The sequence below is a fragment of the Ranitomeya imitator genome, chromosome 1, assembly GCF_032444005.1.
Source record: "Ranitomeya imitator isolate aRanImi1 chromosome 1, aRanImi1.pri, whole genome shotgun sequence".
NCBI lineage: Eukaryota > Metazoa > Chordata > Amphibia > Anura > Dendrobatidae > Ranitomeya > Ranitomeya imitator.
This window is the reverse complement of record NC_091282.1, coordinates 193,945,463-193,964,210: the sequence shown is the minus strand read 5'-3', so window position 1 is coordinate 193,964,210 and position 18,748 is coordinate 193,945,463. Positions and strand designations below refer to the sequence as shown.

At 39.5% G+C, this 18,748-nt stretch overlaps 1 protein-coding gene across 2 annotated transcripts in view; it reads right to left on the bottom strand.

Annotated features, from left to right (window-relative positions):
• Positions 1 to 18,748, bottom strand: part of LVRN (laeverin) — a 200,058-nt gene that overhangs the window by 129,486 nt on the left and 51,824 nt on the right. For both annotated transcript variants that reach the window (XM_069753189.1, XM_069753199.1), the window contains exon 2: positions 2,058 to 2,200. In XM_069753189.1, coding sequence (XP_069609290.1) covers positions 2,058 to 2,200 — 143 coding nt within the window. The remainder of the gene's footprint in view (positions 1 to 2,057; positions 2,201 to 18,748) is intronic.

The window sequence follows — 18,748 nt, the reverse complement described above, 5'->3', positions numbered from 1 at the left end:
CTAAAAATAAGAAATAATGGTTTATCTATTACATTACTTAGTTCTCTTAGTACTCGTGGGTGTATGCCATCCGGACCCGGAGATTTATCTATTTTAATCTTATTTAGCCGGTTTCGCACCTCTTCTTGGGTTAGATTGGTGACCCTTAATATAGGGTTTTCATTGTTTCTTGGGATTTCACCTAGCATTTCATTTTCCACCGTGAATACCGTGGAGAAGAAGGTGTTTAATATGTTAGCTTTTTCCTCGTCATCTACAACCATTCTTTCCTCACTATTTTTTAAGGGGCCTACATTTTCAGTTTTTATTCTTTTACTATTGATATAGTTGAAGAACAGTTTGGGATTAGTTTTACTCTCCTTAGCAATGTGCTTCTCTGTTTCCTTTTTGGCAGCTTTAATTAGTTTTTTAGATAAAGTATTTTTCTCCCTATAGTTTTTTAGAGCTTCAATGGTGCCATCCTGCTTTAGTAGTGCAAATGCTTTCTTTTTACTGTTAATTGCCTGTCTTACTTCTTTGTTTAGCCACATTGGGTTTTTCCTATTTCTAGTCCTTTTATTCCCACAAGGTATAAACCGCTTACACTGCCTATTTAGGATGTTCTTAAACATTTCCCATTTATTATCTGTATTCTCATTTCTGAGGATATTGTCCCAGTCTACCAGATTAAGGGCATCTCTAAGCTGGTCAAACTTTGCCTTCCTAAAGTTCAATGTTTTTGTGACTCCCTGACAAGTCCCCCTAGTGAAAGACAGGTGAAACTGCACAATATTGTGGTCGCTATTTCCTAAATGCCCAACCACCTGCAGATTTGTTATTCTGTCAGGTCTATTAGATAGTATTAGGTCTAAAAGTGCTGCTCCTCTGGTTGGATTCTGCACCAATTGTGAAAGATAATTTTTCTTGGTTATTAGCAGAAACCTGTTGCCTTTATGGGTTTCACAGGTTTCTGTTTCCCAGTTAATATCCGGGTAGTTAAAGTCCCCCATAACCAGGACCTCATTATGGGTTGCAGCTTCATCTATCTGCTTTAGAAGTAGACTTTCCATGGTAGACTTTCCATACGACATGTTATTTCAATGAAAAAGTCATAGTGAAAAGCCGGCAGGCTACTGCAGCAACAAATAGGTCACACTGTACTTGAGTAATGCGTTATACCAGAGACACATGAATATACAGTAACTGTGTATTGTCTATTCTCTAAACTAACATATGCTATTAAGTCAGTATTCATGATTACATCACATGTTAAAGGAACTGGTCCAAAATATATATTATTTCATCTTTTTAGATCAGCCAATGGCATAGATCATCTGTACTTGAATTATCTTGAATTGTTATTTTATCATAGCTTTATGGACTCTTGGCTCTCCATTTTCTGATATGTTAGAAGTTTAAAGTCAGAGAGGATAAATGTGTCTTCCTTAATTAGAACTTTTCAGCAAGAGATGTCTAATCATCATCAATAACTGTGAAATGTGTTTCTGTCCCCCTGTTGAGAACTTCAGTGGTATAGTCCATGCAGTTTGTCCTACATATAAGTCATCACTATGTTAGTCCCAGACAACCCCCGTAACAGTTTATATTCAGAATGTAACAAATGTAGTTCAGTAGACCCGAATTTACTCCAGGTACAGAATCCAAAATATGAACTTTTATACATGGGTAAATTATGCTCCTCTAGGTGAGGTTTTAACCCCTTAGTGACCTTCCTGTCTGCAGGTAAATGCATGGAAAGGGTTGGTGGTAGCCAGTGGTTTTCTTTTTATGAAAAAAAGGACAAATAGCAGATGTGCAGTTGAAAATAAATCTATGTAATGTATTATGCCTGCAGAACCACTAGTAGCCCAGTGACATGTACCTGATAAAGTGTGGTGCGGAATGGCTTCATTTCACTCATGAAGGTTTCGCATTTTAGTGAAATAAAGTTTTAAAGTTTCAAGCTTAAACCATTATATAACAAACAAGGCATTGTTTCAATCATTCACCTTTATCATTCAATCTCAATGGTGCCGAAATGTAAAACATTGAACATAACAATAACACGATGGACATACCTATAGCTGGCATGTTGGATAAAGCCACAAAGCTTGAATTGTGCACAATTCTGGTTGTAAAAGTTGCTTTAAGTGCAGGTTCATCAAAGCATGGGTAAACTGTCCTAGCAGATGTCGGCTCCAGTTCTGATGCAACCAGGACCCTGTGAACAGAAACTGTGATAGTGATCATGACCTCATGCAGCATGTGTATGAAATGTTCTGTACAAACGTAGAATGAATCTCATTAAAACCCGGAACAATGGAAAACACTATAACAATTAGATGATCCGGAATAGTCTAATGGTAAAATGTTGAAAAAATGATTCTGCTGGTATTTTTTGTATTTAAATCAAAATGGAGAAAATGCAGTAATATCATCCTTTACATGTAATCTATCAAAGAGGACTTGCCATTAACCTATAATTGTTGTATCTGGTCTAAATGCTGTTCTTCTGAATCTGGCAGGGTTTTTTTTTTCATTCCTGTGCATCTCCATTCCTGAGATATGACTCCTTCCTTGAATATAAATCTAGGATTGCTAGCCAATGAAGTGTGATCCCACAGATAAGAGTTGAGGAACATGTTTCCTCAGTTCAAAAGACTAAACTTTTAATGGCCATATCTCAGGAACGATAATAATAATAATAATAATCTTTATTTTTATATAGCGCTAACATATTCCGCAGCGCTTTACAGGTTGCACACATTATCATCACTGTCCCCGATGGGGCTCACAATCTAGAATCCCTATCAGTATGTCTTTGAAATGTGGGAGGAAACCGGAGTGCCCGGAGGAAACCCACGCAAACACGGAGAGAACATACAAACTCTTTGCAGATGTTGTCCTGGGTGGGATTAGATAAAGAACATGAACCAAAAAAAAAAACACAACACAACACCACCAGATTTAGGAGAATTGTAGCATTCAGACCATGTAACATTACATGTTCATGGCAAGTAACACGTCCTCTTCAAGGCTGTAGTATTGTAAATAAGATTGTCTATGACTATATTATTGATCCAACCATTCAGTCCACAGTCTTCAATAGAGGCCATATCACTTTGTATTATTGATCATTGGGTGGATCACTCGCCACATGTCTGGACATTGATAATACAGGTCCTTCTCAAAAAATTAGCATATAGTGTTAAATTTCATTATTTACCATAATGTAATGATTACAATTAAACTTTCATATATTATAGATTCATTATCCACCAACTGAAATTTGTCAGGTCTTTTATTGTTTTAATACTGTTGATTTTGGCATACAACTCCTGATAACCCAAAAAACCTGTCTCAATAAATTAGCATATTTCACCCATCCAATCAAATAAAAGTGTTTTTTAATAACAAACAAAAAAACCATCAAATAATAATGTTCAGTTATGCACTCAATACTTGGTCGGGAATCCTTTGGCAGAAATGACTGCTTCAATGCGGCGTGGCATGGAGGCAATCAGCCTGTGACACTGCTGAGATGTTATGGAGGCCCAGGATGCTTCAATAGCGGCCTTAAGCTCATCCAGAGTGTTGGGTCTTGCGTCTCTCAACTTTCTCTTCACAATATCCCACAGATTCTCTATGGGGTTCAGGTCAGGAGAGTTGGCAGGCCAATTGAGCACAGTAATACCATGGTCAGTAAACCATTTACCAGTGGTTTTGGCACTGTGAGCAGGTGCCAGGTCGTGCTGAAAAATGAAATCTTCATCTCCATAAAGCATTTCAGCCGATGGAAGCATGAAGTGCTCCAAAATCTCCTGATAGCTAGCTGCATTGACCCTGCCCTTGATGAAACACAGTGGACCAACACCAGCAGCTGACATGGCACCCCACACCATCACTGACTGTGGGTACTTGACACTGGACTTCAGGCATTTTGGCATTTCCTTCTCCCCAGTCTTCCTCCAGACTCTGGCACCTTGATTTCCGAATGACATGCAAAATTTGCTTTCATCAGAAAAAAGTACTTGGGACCACTTAGCAACAGTCCAGTGCTGCTTCTCTGTAGCCCAGGTCAGGCGCCTCTGCCGCTGTTTATGGTTCAAAAGTGGCTTTACCTGGGGAATGCGGCACCTGTAGCCCATTTCCTGCACACGCCTGTGCACGGTGGCTCTGGATGTTTCCACACCAGACTCAGTCCACTGCTTCCTCAGGTTCCCCAAGGTCTGGAATCGGTCCTTCTCCACAATCTTCCTCAGGGTCCGGTCTCCTCTTCTCGTTGTACAGCGTTTTCTGCCACATTGTTTCCTTCCAACAGACTTACCATTGAGGTGCCTTGATACAGCACTCTGGGAACAGCCTATTTGTTGAGAAATTTCTTTCTGGGTCTTACCCTCTTGCTTGAGGGTGTCAATGATGGCCTTCTTGACATCTGTCAGGTCGCTAGTCTTACCCATGATGGGGGTTTTGAGTAATGAACCAGGCAGGGAGTTTATAAAAGCCTCAGGTATCTTTTGCATGTGTTAAGAGTTAATTAGTTGATTCAGAAGATTAGGGTAATAGGTCGTTTAGAGAACCTTTTCTTGATATGCTAATTTATTGAGACAGGTTTTTTGGGTTATCAGGAGTTGTATGCCAAAATCATCAGTATTAAAACAATAAAAGACCTGACAAATTTCAGTTGGTGGATAATGAATCTATAATATATGAAAGTTTAATTGTAATCATTACATTATGGTAAATAATGAAATTTAACACTATATGCTAATTTTTTGAGAAGGACCTGTATATCCTAGTTATATGTCAGCTTCTAGCTTGTGAACAAAAAAGAGCAAGAATATAGATAGGGACATAGAGGATCTTTGTTGTGAAACACAAATTGAAGAAGTACTTTTATTTAGCCTTCATCAGAGACATTTATGGAGGAATGTGATTTTAGGCCCATTTACACAAGTAGAAAATCATCCAAGCGATCGACAATACGTTCAGACTAAATTTTCTGCACTCAATGGCAGACTTAAATTTACACCTATCAAGAATCGTGTAATAAATTGTTATGTGTGATAATTGAACATGATGCGTTCATTCACACTGTCAGACCATTGGAAGAGTAGGAGCGGAAAAGGCATTGAAAAAAATGTTAATGAGTTGCCTAACGAGCAACCAATTTCCATTTACATTGTACAAGTAAAAATAGAGCAATGCTAATTATTTTTGCTGAATCAGCGTTTTTGTACATCTTTAGGCCGTTCAACCCATTTACGCTACACAATTCTGGTGAAAGATGAGCTGGACGCATGCAAATGATCATCTACTCATTTGAATAGGCCCTAGCTTGTACAAATATATAAGGCCTATATAAAAATGCTGCAAAACGCTGTTCCATCTAAAATCTGCCCATAAATGAAGGAGAAAAATAGGGTCACTTTCTTGAGATATCCAATCCTCTTCTTTTTTTTTTTTTTTTAACTATGGGCTTTATTAATCTGTGGAACAGCCGACCTCAGGAATTGGTCAATCATTGCTTATTTTAAAAATGTCTACTGATAGCCCTTCCTTTCATCCATATCCTCTTTATCCTGTCTTAGTTTAATTCAATAGGTACTATCTGTTCTATTTAACGATTGCTTACGTTTATTTAATTTAAAAAAAAATTAAATTGTAACATAAAACATATTAGAAAGTTGTGTAATTTCTTAATACTTGAATGCTTATAATGTGAAATCCCCTGTAAAGAATACATCCACTATAAAAAAAAATAGACTGCAAGTTTACACAATGACTTTGATGTAAACCATCTGCTCAGCATCACAAAGTAGAATCCGAGTACACCCCATTCCTCAAATCTATTTGGGGAACGAAAAAGTATATTTTATCACAGCCCGATTCTAGCTGTAAAAGACCTGATATACCGAAGAAAAAAAATGCTAAATGAAGTGGAGTGAAGGAAATAATGGAAATGAGCTGGCATTGTGCTATGCTGTAAATTAGATTCATTTCTCACGTAAATTCTTAATGAAAAAAAATGAGAGCTAATTTACAAATAATTTTATGTAATCATTGAAACATACTTATGTGTACATTTTGCTACTAGAACAAAGAACTTTAATCCTTCCCAACTCTGTGAATAATGCGCCGCAGTGTGAACATTTCAGGATTTTTGCCCAAAGTTTTACTGAAATAACAGCCAATGTGGGCACTTAACTCTTTATTTTATATTTTGTACAATTTCTTTTTTTGTCCAGAGCTATAATTTTAAGATTGTGCAATGATTGCAGACATTATTCTTTGTGAGCTAATGACTTTGCACCTTGTAGAGCTTTAATCCCACAACCCATTAACTATGGATTATTGTATGTCATTTATACAACTCATAGTAGATCAGACTTTATCCTCATGAAACTTGCTTTTCTAAAGTAGACTTTTCACATTTTTGTTTAAAACTGTATTACTTTGTGACATTAAAACCATCTTTGCACATAAGTGCATATCGTAAAATAAACACTTAGAGTGCTATCTCCAATAGTCAGATGTCATCTACACAAAGACTGATTTACTAACACACTAATCCCTATCCTGGGAACACATGTTAGAAATTCATACATTACAGGCTACAACACTGAGTCATTAAGTGATGAGAATCTTTGGTAAAGTAAAAAGATGTGTAAATGCTTCTTGTCCTTGTGTTTGTACAATGTGGCTGCCACACAATTAAGACTGTAGAAATATCGAAATACTAAGTATCAAGTCTCTATTTAATTTAACTATGTCACTTTCCACCAGGAGCCTCCATATTCGTGACAACAAAAATAGCTGAGCCAGTAAAGATGATCTTCCCGCTAAAAATATTTGTCACCACACTTTATAAAAGTTAATTGGATTTAATTGCAATCATTAGAAAATGAAACCAATCACAACTAGCCCCTTCAAGTCGCGGCCCTTTTTCGTTTTTGCGTTTTCATTTTTCACTTCCCTCCTTCCCAGAGCCATAACTTTTTTAATTTTTCGTCAATATGGTCATGTGAGGGCTTATTTTTTTGCGGGACGAGTTGTACTTTTGAACGATACCATTGGTTTTACCATGTCTTTTACTAGAAAACGGGGAAAAAATTCCAAGTGTGGTGAAATTGCAAAAAAAGTGCAATCCCACAATGGTTTTTTGTTTGGCTTTTTTGCTAGGTTCATTAAATGCTAAAACTAACCTGCCATTGTGATTTTCTAGGTCATTACGAGTTTATAGACATCTAACATGTCTAGGTTATTTTTTATCCAAGTGGTGAAAAAAAATTCAAAACTTTGCTTAAAAAAAAAAAGTGTCATTTTCCGACACCCGAAGCGTCTCCATTTTTCGTGATCTGGGGTCGGGTGAGGGCTTATTTTTTGTGTGCCGAGCTGACGTTTTTAATGATACCATTTTGGTGCAGATATGTTCTTTTGATCGCCCGTTATTGCATTTTAATGCAATGTCATGGCGACCAAAAAAACGTAATTCTGGTGTTTCGGATTTTTTTCTCGCTACGCTGTTTAGCAATCAGGTTAATGCTTTTTTTTATTGATAGATCGGGCGATTCTGAACGCGACGATACCAAATACGTGTAGGTTTTTTTTTATTATTGTTTTATTTAGGATGGGGCAAAAGGGGGGTGATTTAAACTTTTATATTTTTTATATTTTTTTCATATTTTTAAAAACTTTTTTTTTACTTGTGCCATGCTTCAATATCCTCCATGGGAGGCTAGAAGCTGGCATAGCCTGATCGGCTCTGCTACATAGCAGCAATCTGATGATCGCTGCTATGTAGCTGAAATGCAGGTGTGCTGTGAGCGCCGACCACAGGGGGGCGCTCACAGCAGGCCGGCATCAGTAACCATAGAGGTCTCAAGGACCTCTATGGTTACCTTCCTGATGCATCGCCGACCCCCGATCATGTGACGGGGGTCGGCGATGACATCATTTCCGGCCGACCGGCCGGAAGCGCCAGTTAAATGCCGCTGTCTGAGTTTGACAGCGGCATTTAACAGGTTAATTGCGGCGGGTGAATAGCGATTTCACCCGCCGCTATTGCGCGCACATGTCAGCTGTACAAAACAGCTGATATGTCGCGACTTTGATGTGGGCTCACCGCCGGAGCCCACATCAAAGGGGGTGACACGGCATGTGCAGTAATAGTACGGCGCATGTCGTGAAAGGGCTAGAGGTCAGAGTAAATCAATTCGATGCAAATCAAATTCATGTAAAACTTTATGAAATTCGCAAGTCCAAACAAATTCAAACAATTTGACATTTGATTTGTGCAAGTGCAGCGCCCCAGATATCTGGTCGTTGCAGTATGACACTCTGCCACTAAGGGGAGTGATGGTACGTCTGATGGCACTGAAGGAATTCTACTGACCAGGTATCACCAGCACACATAACACTTCACACTCCGGCCACTAGGGGGAGCAAAAGGCTTTATTTATTGGGCCCCTCCTCACACTGGTAAAACTAGGGGTTGGATAGAAAGTTAGTCAGAAGCTGACTGGGTTGGATTCAGGCAACATCCCGTGGCAGGGGGTGTTGCAGGGAGAAGACACAGGGGGGTCCCTGTCAGGCGTGGGAACCTGGCAGGTGCCTAGCGACCAGAATAGAACGTTACGGAACTGCGCCTGCACACCCCGCGGCGGTATCCTAAGAAAGAGACACGAAGCGAAGGATATTGTGAGACAGTGAGAAACGAGATCAAGCACAAAGGAGAGCCCGTGAGACCGAGGCAACATCCTACTGAGGCGCGTAGCCGGTGGCCGGAACACCGAGGGAGTAACTGACTCTACGCCTTACTTCAAACTCCGCAGGACAGTTAATTATAGGTTGGCTGTCTCACCTAAACACCTACGAAGACATAGGGGGCAACAGTGGGAGAGGGGCATCTCTAGGGTCCCGGAAGACCTCCAGGCCTTCCCGTCATACGGGTGCGTCCTAGCCATAACATACCTGGGGGACGTTGAACTAGAAACATCTGGAACACATTAGAAAGAACGAACGAACGAGAACAGAAGTTGTGAGGACTATTCCAAATGCTCAGCAGGGTAGCACTACAACACTTGGGCGCTATTGGTAGGCAACGATTTCCACCTGTAAAGGGAATTCTGGAAGTGCCCATCGGACCGGCCGGTCTCAGATAGCCCTGTTAAGCATGCTCTGGATTGCGGATCCTGAAGTCTTCAGTAAAGAGGTAAAGAGACTGCAACCTTGTGTCCTCGTTATTGACTGCACCTCACACCATCACCATCCACCTTACTGGGAAGCCCTGGGGACATACTTCACCTGTGGGAAGGTATACCATCCAGCTGCCATTCCATCACCCCAGCGGACCCCACAGCAGCGTCGGTCACCCTGACCGAACACCACAGGTGGCGTCACAAATCCCTGACAGACTGTACCACCTTTATTAGACGCCCCTTAGCAGGGTCGCGGACTGGGTCTAGCCACCGTGACAGCTCCAGAACCGAAGCAGAAAGGCCTGGTACCGAGAACGCGTGGCCCTGTGTCTGGGGGCGCTCCACAAATCGCCCACAAATTATTCACAGGAGGCTTAAATGACTTCAGGCGTAAACACATGGATTTGATGCCTTGCAGCTTTTATAGGACATGGTATAGCACAGCCAAATTGGAGGGATTAGCATAGCCTGTATAAAAGCCAAGCCAGGGAATGCAGCAGTCATTTTAGGATGATTTAGGATAGTAAAAAGACATCAGACCTTACAGCTCACCAATAGAAGTACTATGATAAAGCCCTAAAACTTTGGAAAAATACTCCAGACAGTAATGTTTTGTACAGCTGCACCACTGAGAAAGATGAGTATAGAAGTCTGTGAATAATAGAGACTGAATTAATAGGGGAACAGGGAGAAAGCAAAGGTGCCAGTAGCCAAGCCAAACGCAATGTGATGGATCAGCGATATGGTGTCGTTAACATTTGTCCTACTGCATTTAAATCAAATTACACATATTTTCTTCATTCTTAATGCATTAGAAAGCAGCAGCAAGCACCAAAGAAAAGAAATCTGAAATCAGTGTCAGACACAGTGTGCTTGTTATTCACAAATGACTATACTGAGTTTATTATAATAAATAATAAAGTATTTTAATAGTTTAAAAAAAAAAATACAGAAAAAAATTGTCAAAATCCCAAAATATAAATGTGACTATCTATTACACAAAGCGTGCATGTCACAAACATTTTTTTAAGATCACTTATACTAGTCAAATATTATCTGTGTTCCGTTGCAGATGCTGGCTTTTTGGACAAGTCCCTACCTAGAATTTCTTATTTCATCCATTTTGGGTTACATTTTGTAAAAAAACAGATTTTTTTATTATATTTTTTTATACATGGTTTTTTCAAACCTGTTTTACTAGTCCAATTTGATAACTGTACACACGACACCTATACTGCAGCCTGCAGCCACATTTTCCTTTCTGTCCGTGTGCATACTAGCTTTTCTTTTCACATCTTTTTGGGATTGAAAGATTGTCAGAATGTAATTATAGTTCTAGACAAAATACATTGTGAAATATAAAGTGGCTATGGATAGGGTAATGTAAAAGAAAATACATAACTCCAAATAACAGTTACAAATATGCAAGAATGTGAGTCACTAAAGGCAACAGAAATACCTCCTTTGGTATCAGCCGTCTGAGCAGGAGCACTACCAAATGCACGGACACAATTGGCCTCCTTTAAAGTCAGAAAACATGTTAGTAGGGAGGAAACACGAGGCATTATGAAATATATGGCATATCACATGTCTCAGTCAAAGCAGGATGATGACAGCAACAATGCCAGATTAAGGATAGAGTCACACTATCAGTATGATCAGTATTTTACATCAGTATTTGTAAGCCAAAATCAGGAGTGGAACAATTAGAGGAAAAATATAATAGAAACATGTCACCACTTCTGGATTTTCACCTACTCCTGGTTTTGGCTTTCAATTACTGATGTGAAATAATGACAAAATACTGACAGTATGAACTTGGCCTTTAGGCAGTATTCTGCATAGAGCTGTTCTGCTGATCACAGATCACTAACAGAGATAATTTTAGACCATTTATTTAATTAATGGACTGTTGGGTACTTAGGGGTTATTATCTGTTTCTATGTTGAGGTCACTTTGACATTTTTAAGGTTGTGTTTGTGATAAAGGACTTCCAATGGGTTGGATAAATTCCGAGGAGACCTCAGAATTAGGGTTGAGCGACCTTGACTTTTTTAGGGTCGAGTCAGGTTTTGCAAAACCCGACTATCTCTAAAGTCGAGTCGAGTGAAATCGGCCGATTATGGCGAAAAGTCGGAGATCGACCGAAACACGAAACCCAATGCAAAATCAATGGGAATATATATATATATATATTTTTTTTTTTTCTCTTCTCCTTCTCCCTCTCCCTCTCCCTCTCCCTCTCTCTCTCTCTCTCTCTCTCTCTCTCTCCTCCGTCCCTGAACAGAGAAGCTGGTGTTACACATTTCAAATCGCTACAGCGCACAAGCGACAAGATGACGATAGGCGTCCACGCCCCTAAGACCTATGTCATCACTCTGCCCACGCTCCTTCATTGGCTGAAAAAATCGCGCCAAGCGCGTCATACGAAACGCGACTTTGGCGCGAAAGTCGCGTATCGCATGGCCGACCCCACACAGGGATCGGGTCGGGTTTCATGAAACCCGACTTTGCCAAAAGTCGGCGACTTTTGAAAATGAACGATCCGTTTCGCTCAACCCTACTCAGAATGTTACATATGGATTTTTGGCAAATCTATTTGCTGTGAAGCACATTTTTTGCCAATATTTTAATGAAACTTGCAAATTTGAATTTTACAAGATTTAATTATCTCTCATCACAACTGTTTAGACTGTGCTAAACAGAGGATGCTGTAGGTAAAGCCTTGATAACTTTGGCAGAGTTTGAGAGCTATTGGCACAGTTGGAGGTCTGACTGTGAGGAACTTTGATTGGAACAATTATTTTGATGGCATTATGTCTGCACTATTACTGATTGAGGGCTTTATCCAGTTGCAAAAATAAGTGATCACGTTGGTCTGCACAGAATGGAGATGATAAAAAATGAGGACATGTGCAATTAGAGAAGGTGGTGCTTGGGTATAACTGTTGTGTAGACCTGTGGTCTGTGTAGCTGAATTTATTTAAATTTCTGATGGTTTGATAATTGCATCACCTGTGTAATACTAAAGAAATTCTGAAAACATGATGTGTAGGAGGCCACGAGGACTGGAGTTGGGGGACCACTGCTCTAGACTAATAAAACTCAACACCTAAGGCTAAGTTCACACTGCGTTAGTGCAGTCCGATCAACACATCCGTTAAACGAACTGCACTAATGCAAGTGCCGACGTTTGCACAGCGCTAGTGCAGATAGAGCATCTGCTAGCTCCATCTGCGCTATCAGTGCGCTAGCAGTGACAGACCCGGAAACGCTGCAGCCCGTGTCTCGGGTCCGTCACTCAATGACGGCACATCGCTAGCGAACGCCCATTGTGGGCGTGCGCTAGCGATGCATCCGCCATTGAAAGTAATGGCGGCGTTAACGGACTACGTTACACCGCGTTATGCCGCGGTGTAACGTAGTCCATTAAACGGGTCACACTATTGCAGTGTGAACCCAGCCTAAAAAATTTTCTTTAATGTGAAATTCAGTAGCTCAGTTATTAATTAATTAATATCCATAATATGAAATGAAACCAAAACATTTTTTGTGGGGGGTTTTTTCATACTTTTGTTTCCTTTTTGGGTTTCTGCCATTTTTTTCTAACGGCAAAATGTTCTAGATTTGAATTTTTGTTTAAATTTCAAGTACCTTTTTTTTTCACAAATAGTGAGTGAAAAGGGGCTGTGAAAAATTCTGTGTTGATGGAGCCTAAAAGGAGATAAGATCCACTGTGCATCGTATTGTTTGTTTTGATATTGTAACCAGTGCTCCCACCTCTCATATAATTTGGTTTCTGAACTCTTGTTTAGATTTTATAACAGGATGTATATATACTAGAAGACACTGCATAATTTTATCTTGTACATTTTTTAAAATCTGACTAATATTCTATTGATCACATTTTTTATTTATCATTTTATTCTGCAAGCCATGAATCTTATATCATCTATGTCCTTATCATTTGTACCACCGACACAGCCTTTGAGAGGCAAGCGGTGGACCTTGGGGAAGATTTTCCCAAAGGGGGTATAGTAAAAAAAATATTAAGAGGGGTTACTTAAGAGCGAAAAGAACGCAGAGAGATGAGTTATTGATACCGAGAGAGAGGGGAGTGTCATTGTGAAATGACGGTGAATTAAGATATATCTCCATGTTCAATCATAGATGGGACACTACTACTACTACCACTACTGGTACTAAATCGACATTGGCCAATATTGAAGACATCCTATCCTGCAGGAATGCCTCCCACTACACCCACTGATGACTGCACGAAGGAGTAGGAACCTCAAGGATATGATAGTCAAAAGCCACTATGTACAGAAAAAATCTAATTTTTTCGGAGCTGGTAATCCAAGAACAGGCTTTTTCCCTTCTGGGAATTGCTTGGCATGCAGGAATCTAAGACGTGCTACATCCATGTCATCTGACGGCCAAAAAGAGTATACAATTAGAGATCACATTACCTGTAGTACCACTAAGGCTACGTTCAGATTAGCGTTTCCCGACGCTGCGTCGGGCGACGCAGCGGCGACGCACGCGTCATGCGCCCCTATGTTTAACATGGGGGACGCATGCGTTTTTCTTGTTGCGTTTTCCGACACGTGCGTCGTTTTTGACGCTAGTGTCGGACGCAAGAAAATGCAACAAGTTGCATTTTTCTTGCGTCCAATTTTCGTCAAAAAACGACGCACGCGTCGCAAAACGCAGCATTTTTGCGTGCGTTTGCACACGTTTTTTGTGCGTCGTGCGTTGCGTCGCCGACGCAGCGGCGTGCAGCGCTAATCTGAACGTAGCCTAATGTGGTATACTACGCTATATGTCCCTGTAATTAAATTTATATAGGCTTGACATCAAGAGAGTTGCGTATTCGTATACGCGAACATGTAAGGGACATTGTGGCTGCGCGTCACATGGAGGATGTTTCTTTGTTGAAACCAATTCTGAAACATTTCCATCTCAAACACAACTATAATCCAGAGGGCTTTAAAGCTTGGGGGATCGACAAAATTCGTGTAGGCATCAGGGGTGACGACACCAAACGTATTTTGGCTCAAAGGGAATGTCGGTGGATCACAATTTTAAATACCGTGACACCGACAGGCCTCAATGAACAATTGAGCTTCAGTTCATTTTTATAGGTATGTGACGCTACATCCCAGTCTTGGTTTTGGTTTTTAAATTTTCTTTTGTTATGTGTTTTGATGGTTGATTTTAATTGTTATGTTTTAATTTTCTAGTATCGTTCTGTTGATTAACATTATCCCTTTGATGTGCGAACTGGCATAACATACTGTGGCCGGAGAATTATTTTGGAGGTGTCACTGTTGCAGCCTTTTCTATGAACTGGAATTTGGAGGATAAAGGGGATCACATGATTATTTATTGTTTTATTTTTTTTTTGTTTTTTTGCTTTTTTGTTTTCAGTAGTGTGTATATATACATATTGTGTATGTTGTATAATATATATTGTGTATTATATATTTTATCATTACTTATTATTTATTTATGTTTATTATTTATCATATATTATATATATTATATATATAGAGATTTTTATTTATGATTTATTTTTGTATTATTATGTCTACCATTATTATTTTCAATAATTTGTTTATTACTCATCATGCACTAAATTATCTGTTTATATTTATTGTTATTTACTGTGTTATATGGATCTTTGTTTATATATTATATATTGTATCACATTTATTATGTCACTGCATTATTTATGTATATCTTTACTGATGTATACATGGAGTATTTAACTATGCACTTATATATCACTTCTCTTTATATACACTGAACGTATGGTCAATTAATTGTATTAATACATTGGTACATGCACTCATCTGTCCTCCAGCTTTTTGTTATGTAGTACACTGCGGCTCTTGACACCTCCTACTAGCGCACCGGGTCCTCTGTGCGCATGTCTTCTGCTGCATTGACCGGAGCATCGCTGATGGCAATTTTGGATGACACTTGCGTTCCAGTGATGTCATCACGACATGCGGCTGACACGCAGTGTTACTCCTCCCCGCCGGAAGTGATGCAACTACCGGCGTGCAGATCCGGAGACATGCGCCGATGAGAGACTGGCTATTTAAACACCAGCCCTCACACATGACATCACCACACCTTGAAAAAGAGCAGCGAAACGCACGTTGGTAGCGGCGAGACACAGGTTCGGCACTACACTTCATGATGGGTAAGCACTCCAGATAAATATTGTTATACGCCATTATGTTGCCACTGAGCAATGATCATTTGAGTTGGTACTGTGTCTTATAACAGGGACACAGTGTAGATGCTTCCCACGCTTATTTTCGAGCACTAGGCACTTTACTTTATCAAATAGTACTTGGCTAACATATATCTGTGTCTGACCTGATCCCTCCTTTTGTATTTGTTGTTATATTGTTCTATATGTGATTGGTTGATTAACTTAATTAATACATTTATACATATTTTTTACGTATATTTGTAGACTGAATGCTCCTTATTCTCTCTTGGTTGCTATGTCCTTAACTTGGTTTCAATAATGTAACAACGAACAAGGTCAATTGTAAAATGTAAAAGGTCATGTAATAAAATTCTCTCAGAATTTTTTCAACAATTTTACATTTCCTTTTAATAATATATTTGCCATAAATACTCTTTAACACTTGACCCAGAACCATTTGAAATGTTTCTTGCATTTGCTCTCAAGAATAATTATGATTTGTAAATTCTCATACTGAAGCCTCAGTTTAAATATATATATTTTTTAACTGAATTATATAAAAGTTAACAAGTCTCTTCAGAAGTTGAAATCCCATTTTTTTCAATGCTATATATTTTTCCAAGGTCATTCTATTTAAAAATATTTTGGAGATTCAACAATATAGCCAAGTGAGCATCCAACCACGTCTCTACCTTGAATGAGGAGTAGCAATGAGTGAACGTGCTCGGATAAGGTGTTAAGCAAGCTCTAGTGCTTGAGTGTTTGGCATGTTCAAAAAATATGCTCGAGTTCCCGCGGTAGCATGTCTCGTGACTGTTTGACAGCCACAACATATTCAGGGATTGCTTGTTTATTAGATAATCCCTGCATGTGTTACATCTGTCAAACACTGGCGAGACATGCAGCCGTAGAGACTCAAACATATTTTTCGAGCATGCCAAGACACTCGGTTAGCACACGATCATGTTTAACACCTTATCCGAGCACGTTCACTCATCACTTAGTAATGAGGAGAAATCATTCCTCTTCTAGCAGGTGGTGAGGTTCCTAATGGTCAGACCACCACCAATCATTTTTGGGGAAAGAATGACTGGACCCTCATTAAGAAAAAAACTATTGTTCCTATTTGCTGTGGATCCAGCTTAATATCTGTATTTGATTTCCATATGTCATGTCATAGTAACATAGTAACATAGTTAGTAAGGCCGAAAAAAGACATTTGTCCATCCAGTTCAGCCTATATTCCATCATAGTAAATCCCCAGATCTACGTCCTTCTACAGAACCTAATAATTGTATGATACCATATTGTTCTGCTCCAGGAAGACATCCAGGCCTCTCTTGAACCCCTCGACTGAGTTCGCCATCACCAACTCCTCAGGCAAGCAATTCCAGATTCTCACTGCCCTAACAGTAAAGAATCCTCTTCTATGTTGGTGGAAAAACCTTCTCTCCTCCAGACGCAAAGAATGCCCCCTTGTGCCCGTCACCTTCCTTGGTATAAACAGATCCTCAGCGAGATATTTGCTTTGTCCCCTTATATACTTATACATGGTTATTAGATCGCCCCTCAGTCGTCTTTTTTCTAGACTAAATAATCCTAATTTCGCTAATCTATCTGGGTATTGTAGATCTCCCATCCCCTTTATTAATTTTGTTGCCCTCCTTTGTACTCTCTCTAGTTCCATTATATCCTTCCTGAGCACCGGTGCCCAAAACTGGACACAGTACTCCATGTGCGGTCTAACTAGGGATTTGTACAGAGGCAGTATATGTCTGGATGTATCCCTATTGTGAATCCGTGGTAAAATAATAATAATACATATAATGTATTTTTGATTCTAGGAGAAAATATCTCTGTGATAATTAGAGACACCAAATGTACCATAAGGTGATCGTGAAAACTTCGCTTCTGTATGGATGTGTTTGTGGGCCACGATAGATGGAGACAAAACTGTACAAAAGTGCTCCTTCCATTTGGTACGCCACCATACAAAGGTTTTATCTGATGGATTTCAACAGTTGTACAATATCATACAGACTCCATGTACAAAGCCTTGACTTGCATATAAATGTACTAAGTTGCCACAGTGCTCATGGCTTTGTAGTACTCAGCAGTAAAGAACTCCATGTACTACCATACAGGCATCACTAACAATACTCTGCCATGTGTATGGAGTCTAAGGGCCCGGTTCCTTATTGGAGTTTCACCTATTTTCGTGTCTAGGTCTTCCTGTTTTAAATCTACATTTTGATCATGACACATTTTGCTCTAGAAAGACACAAAAAAGTTCACTACATAAATAAAGAGCATTTTTATTTTCTGCGGAACTCCTGAACTTGCATGCACCATTTTGAAGAATGTGTCACTGAAAATGATACTAGATACTACAGGACAAAAGAAAATGCAAATGATCACATCGGAACCAAAGTGTCAGTTTGTATAGACTGTACAACTGTGCTTCAGGGCGAAGACTTGCGGGAATGCACATAAAATGGATTTGAAGAAGGTAGTTTATTTCCCTCTTATAATTAATAACGTGACTTTCATCATTAAGCAATGTTATATCCCTAACTGTATTCTTTGGAAGACTACCAAATATCTCTTTAGAGCTGTTAATTGTTTTCATTCATTGTCAGTCATGTTGAATTATGCCAGTAGATCACACATGATGCGGGACTTATTTCACTGTCTTCTTATTTACCAAAGCCTCTGCAGGTAGTTATAGAATTACAGGGAAACTGTTGGTTTATTCTTGCCCCAAAACCAATCACTTGACTATGTTGGCTCTAAAATTATAAGTAATTACTCTTTATTAAAGAAAAATACTACAGTACTGCTGAAAAATCCACTTTAGAAGTCTTAAGTAAATGAGTCTGGAAGTGCTCTCATGAGGATGTAGCCCTTCCACTGCCTCGGCTTCCAGTTCAATTCTCTTATTAACTCTGCCAACACTAGGTGATTGACAGCACTGCTGCAGTCAGTCAATCAGCTAGTGGAGTTAGACTTGGATTGGAGCATAGAAACTCGAAAGTGCTTTGCATCCCAGAGCAGAAATAAAAGTTTCTCCACCTTGTCCATTCAGCCTATCCATGAAAATTGGACCGCAATGGGATATCATCTCAGTGAGGTCCAATGTTTCCCAGGGACCCATAGACTTGAATGGCAGAATAGAGGAGGCAAATTGTGAATGCTGAGAGTTCTTCCTCGGACCACTTTGCCCAAGACAAAAATCGGACATGTGCACAGCCTCATTGAATAACATGGAGTCAAATGTTATCCGTCAAGACGATGGGCAGCAGTCGTCCGGTTTAACAATCGTGTGCAAGAGCCCCTGAAG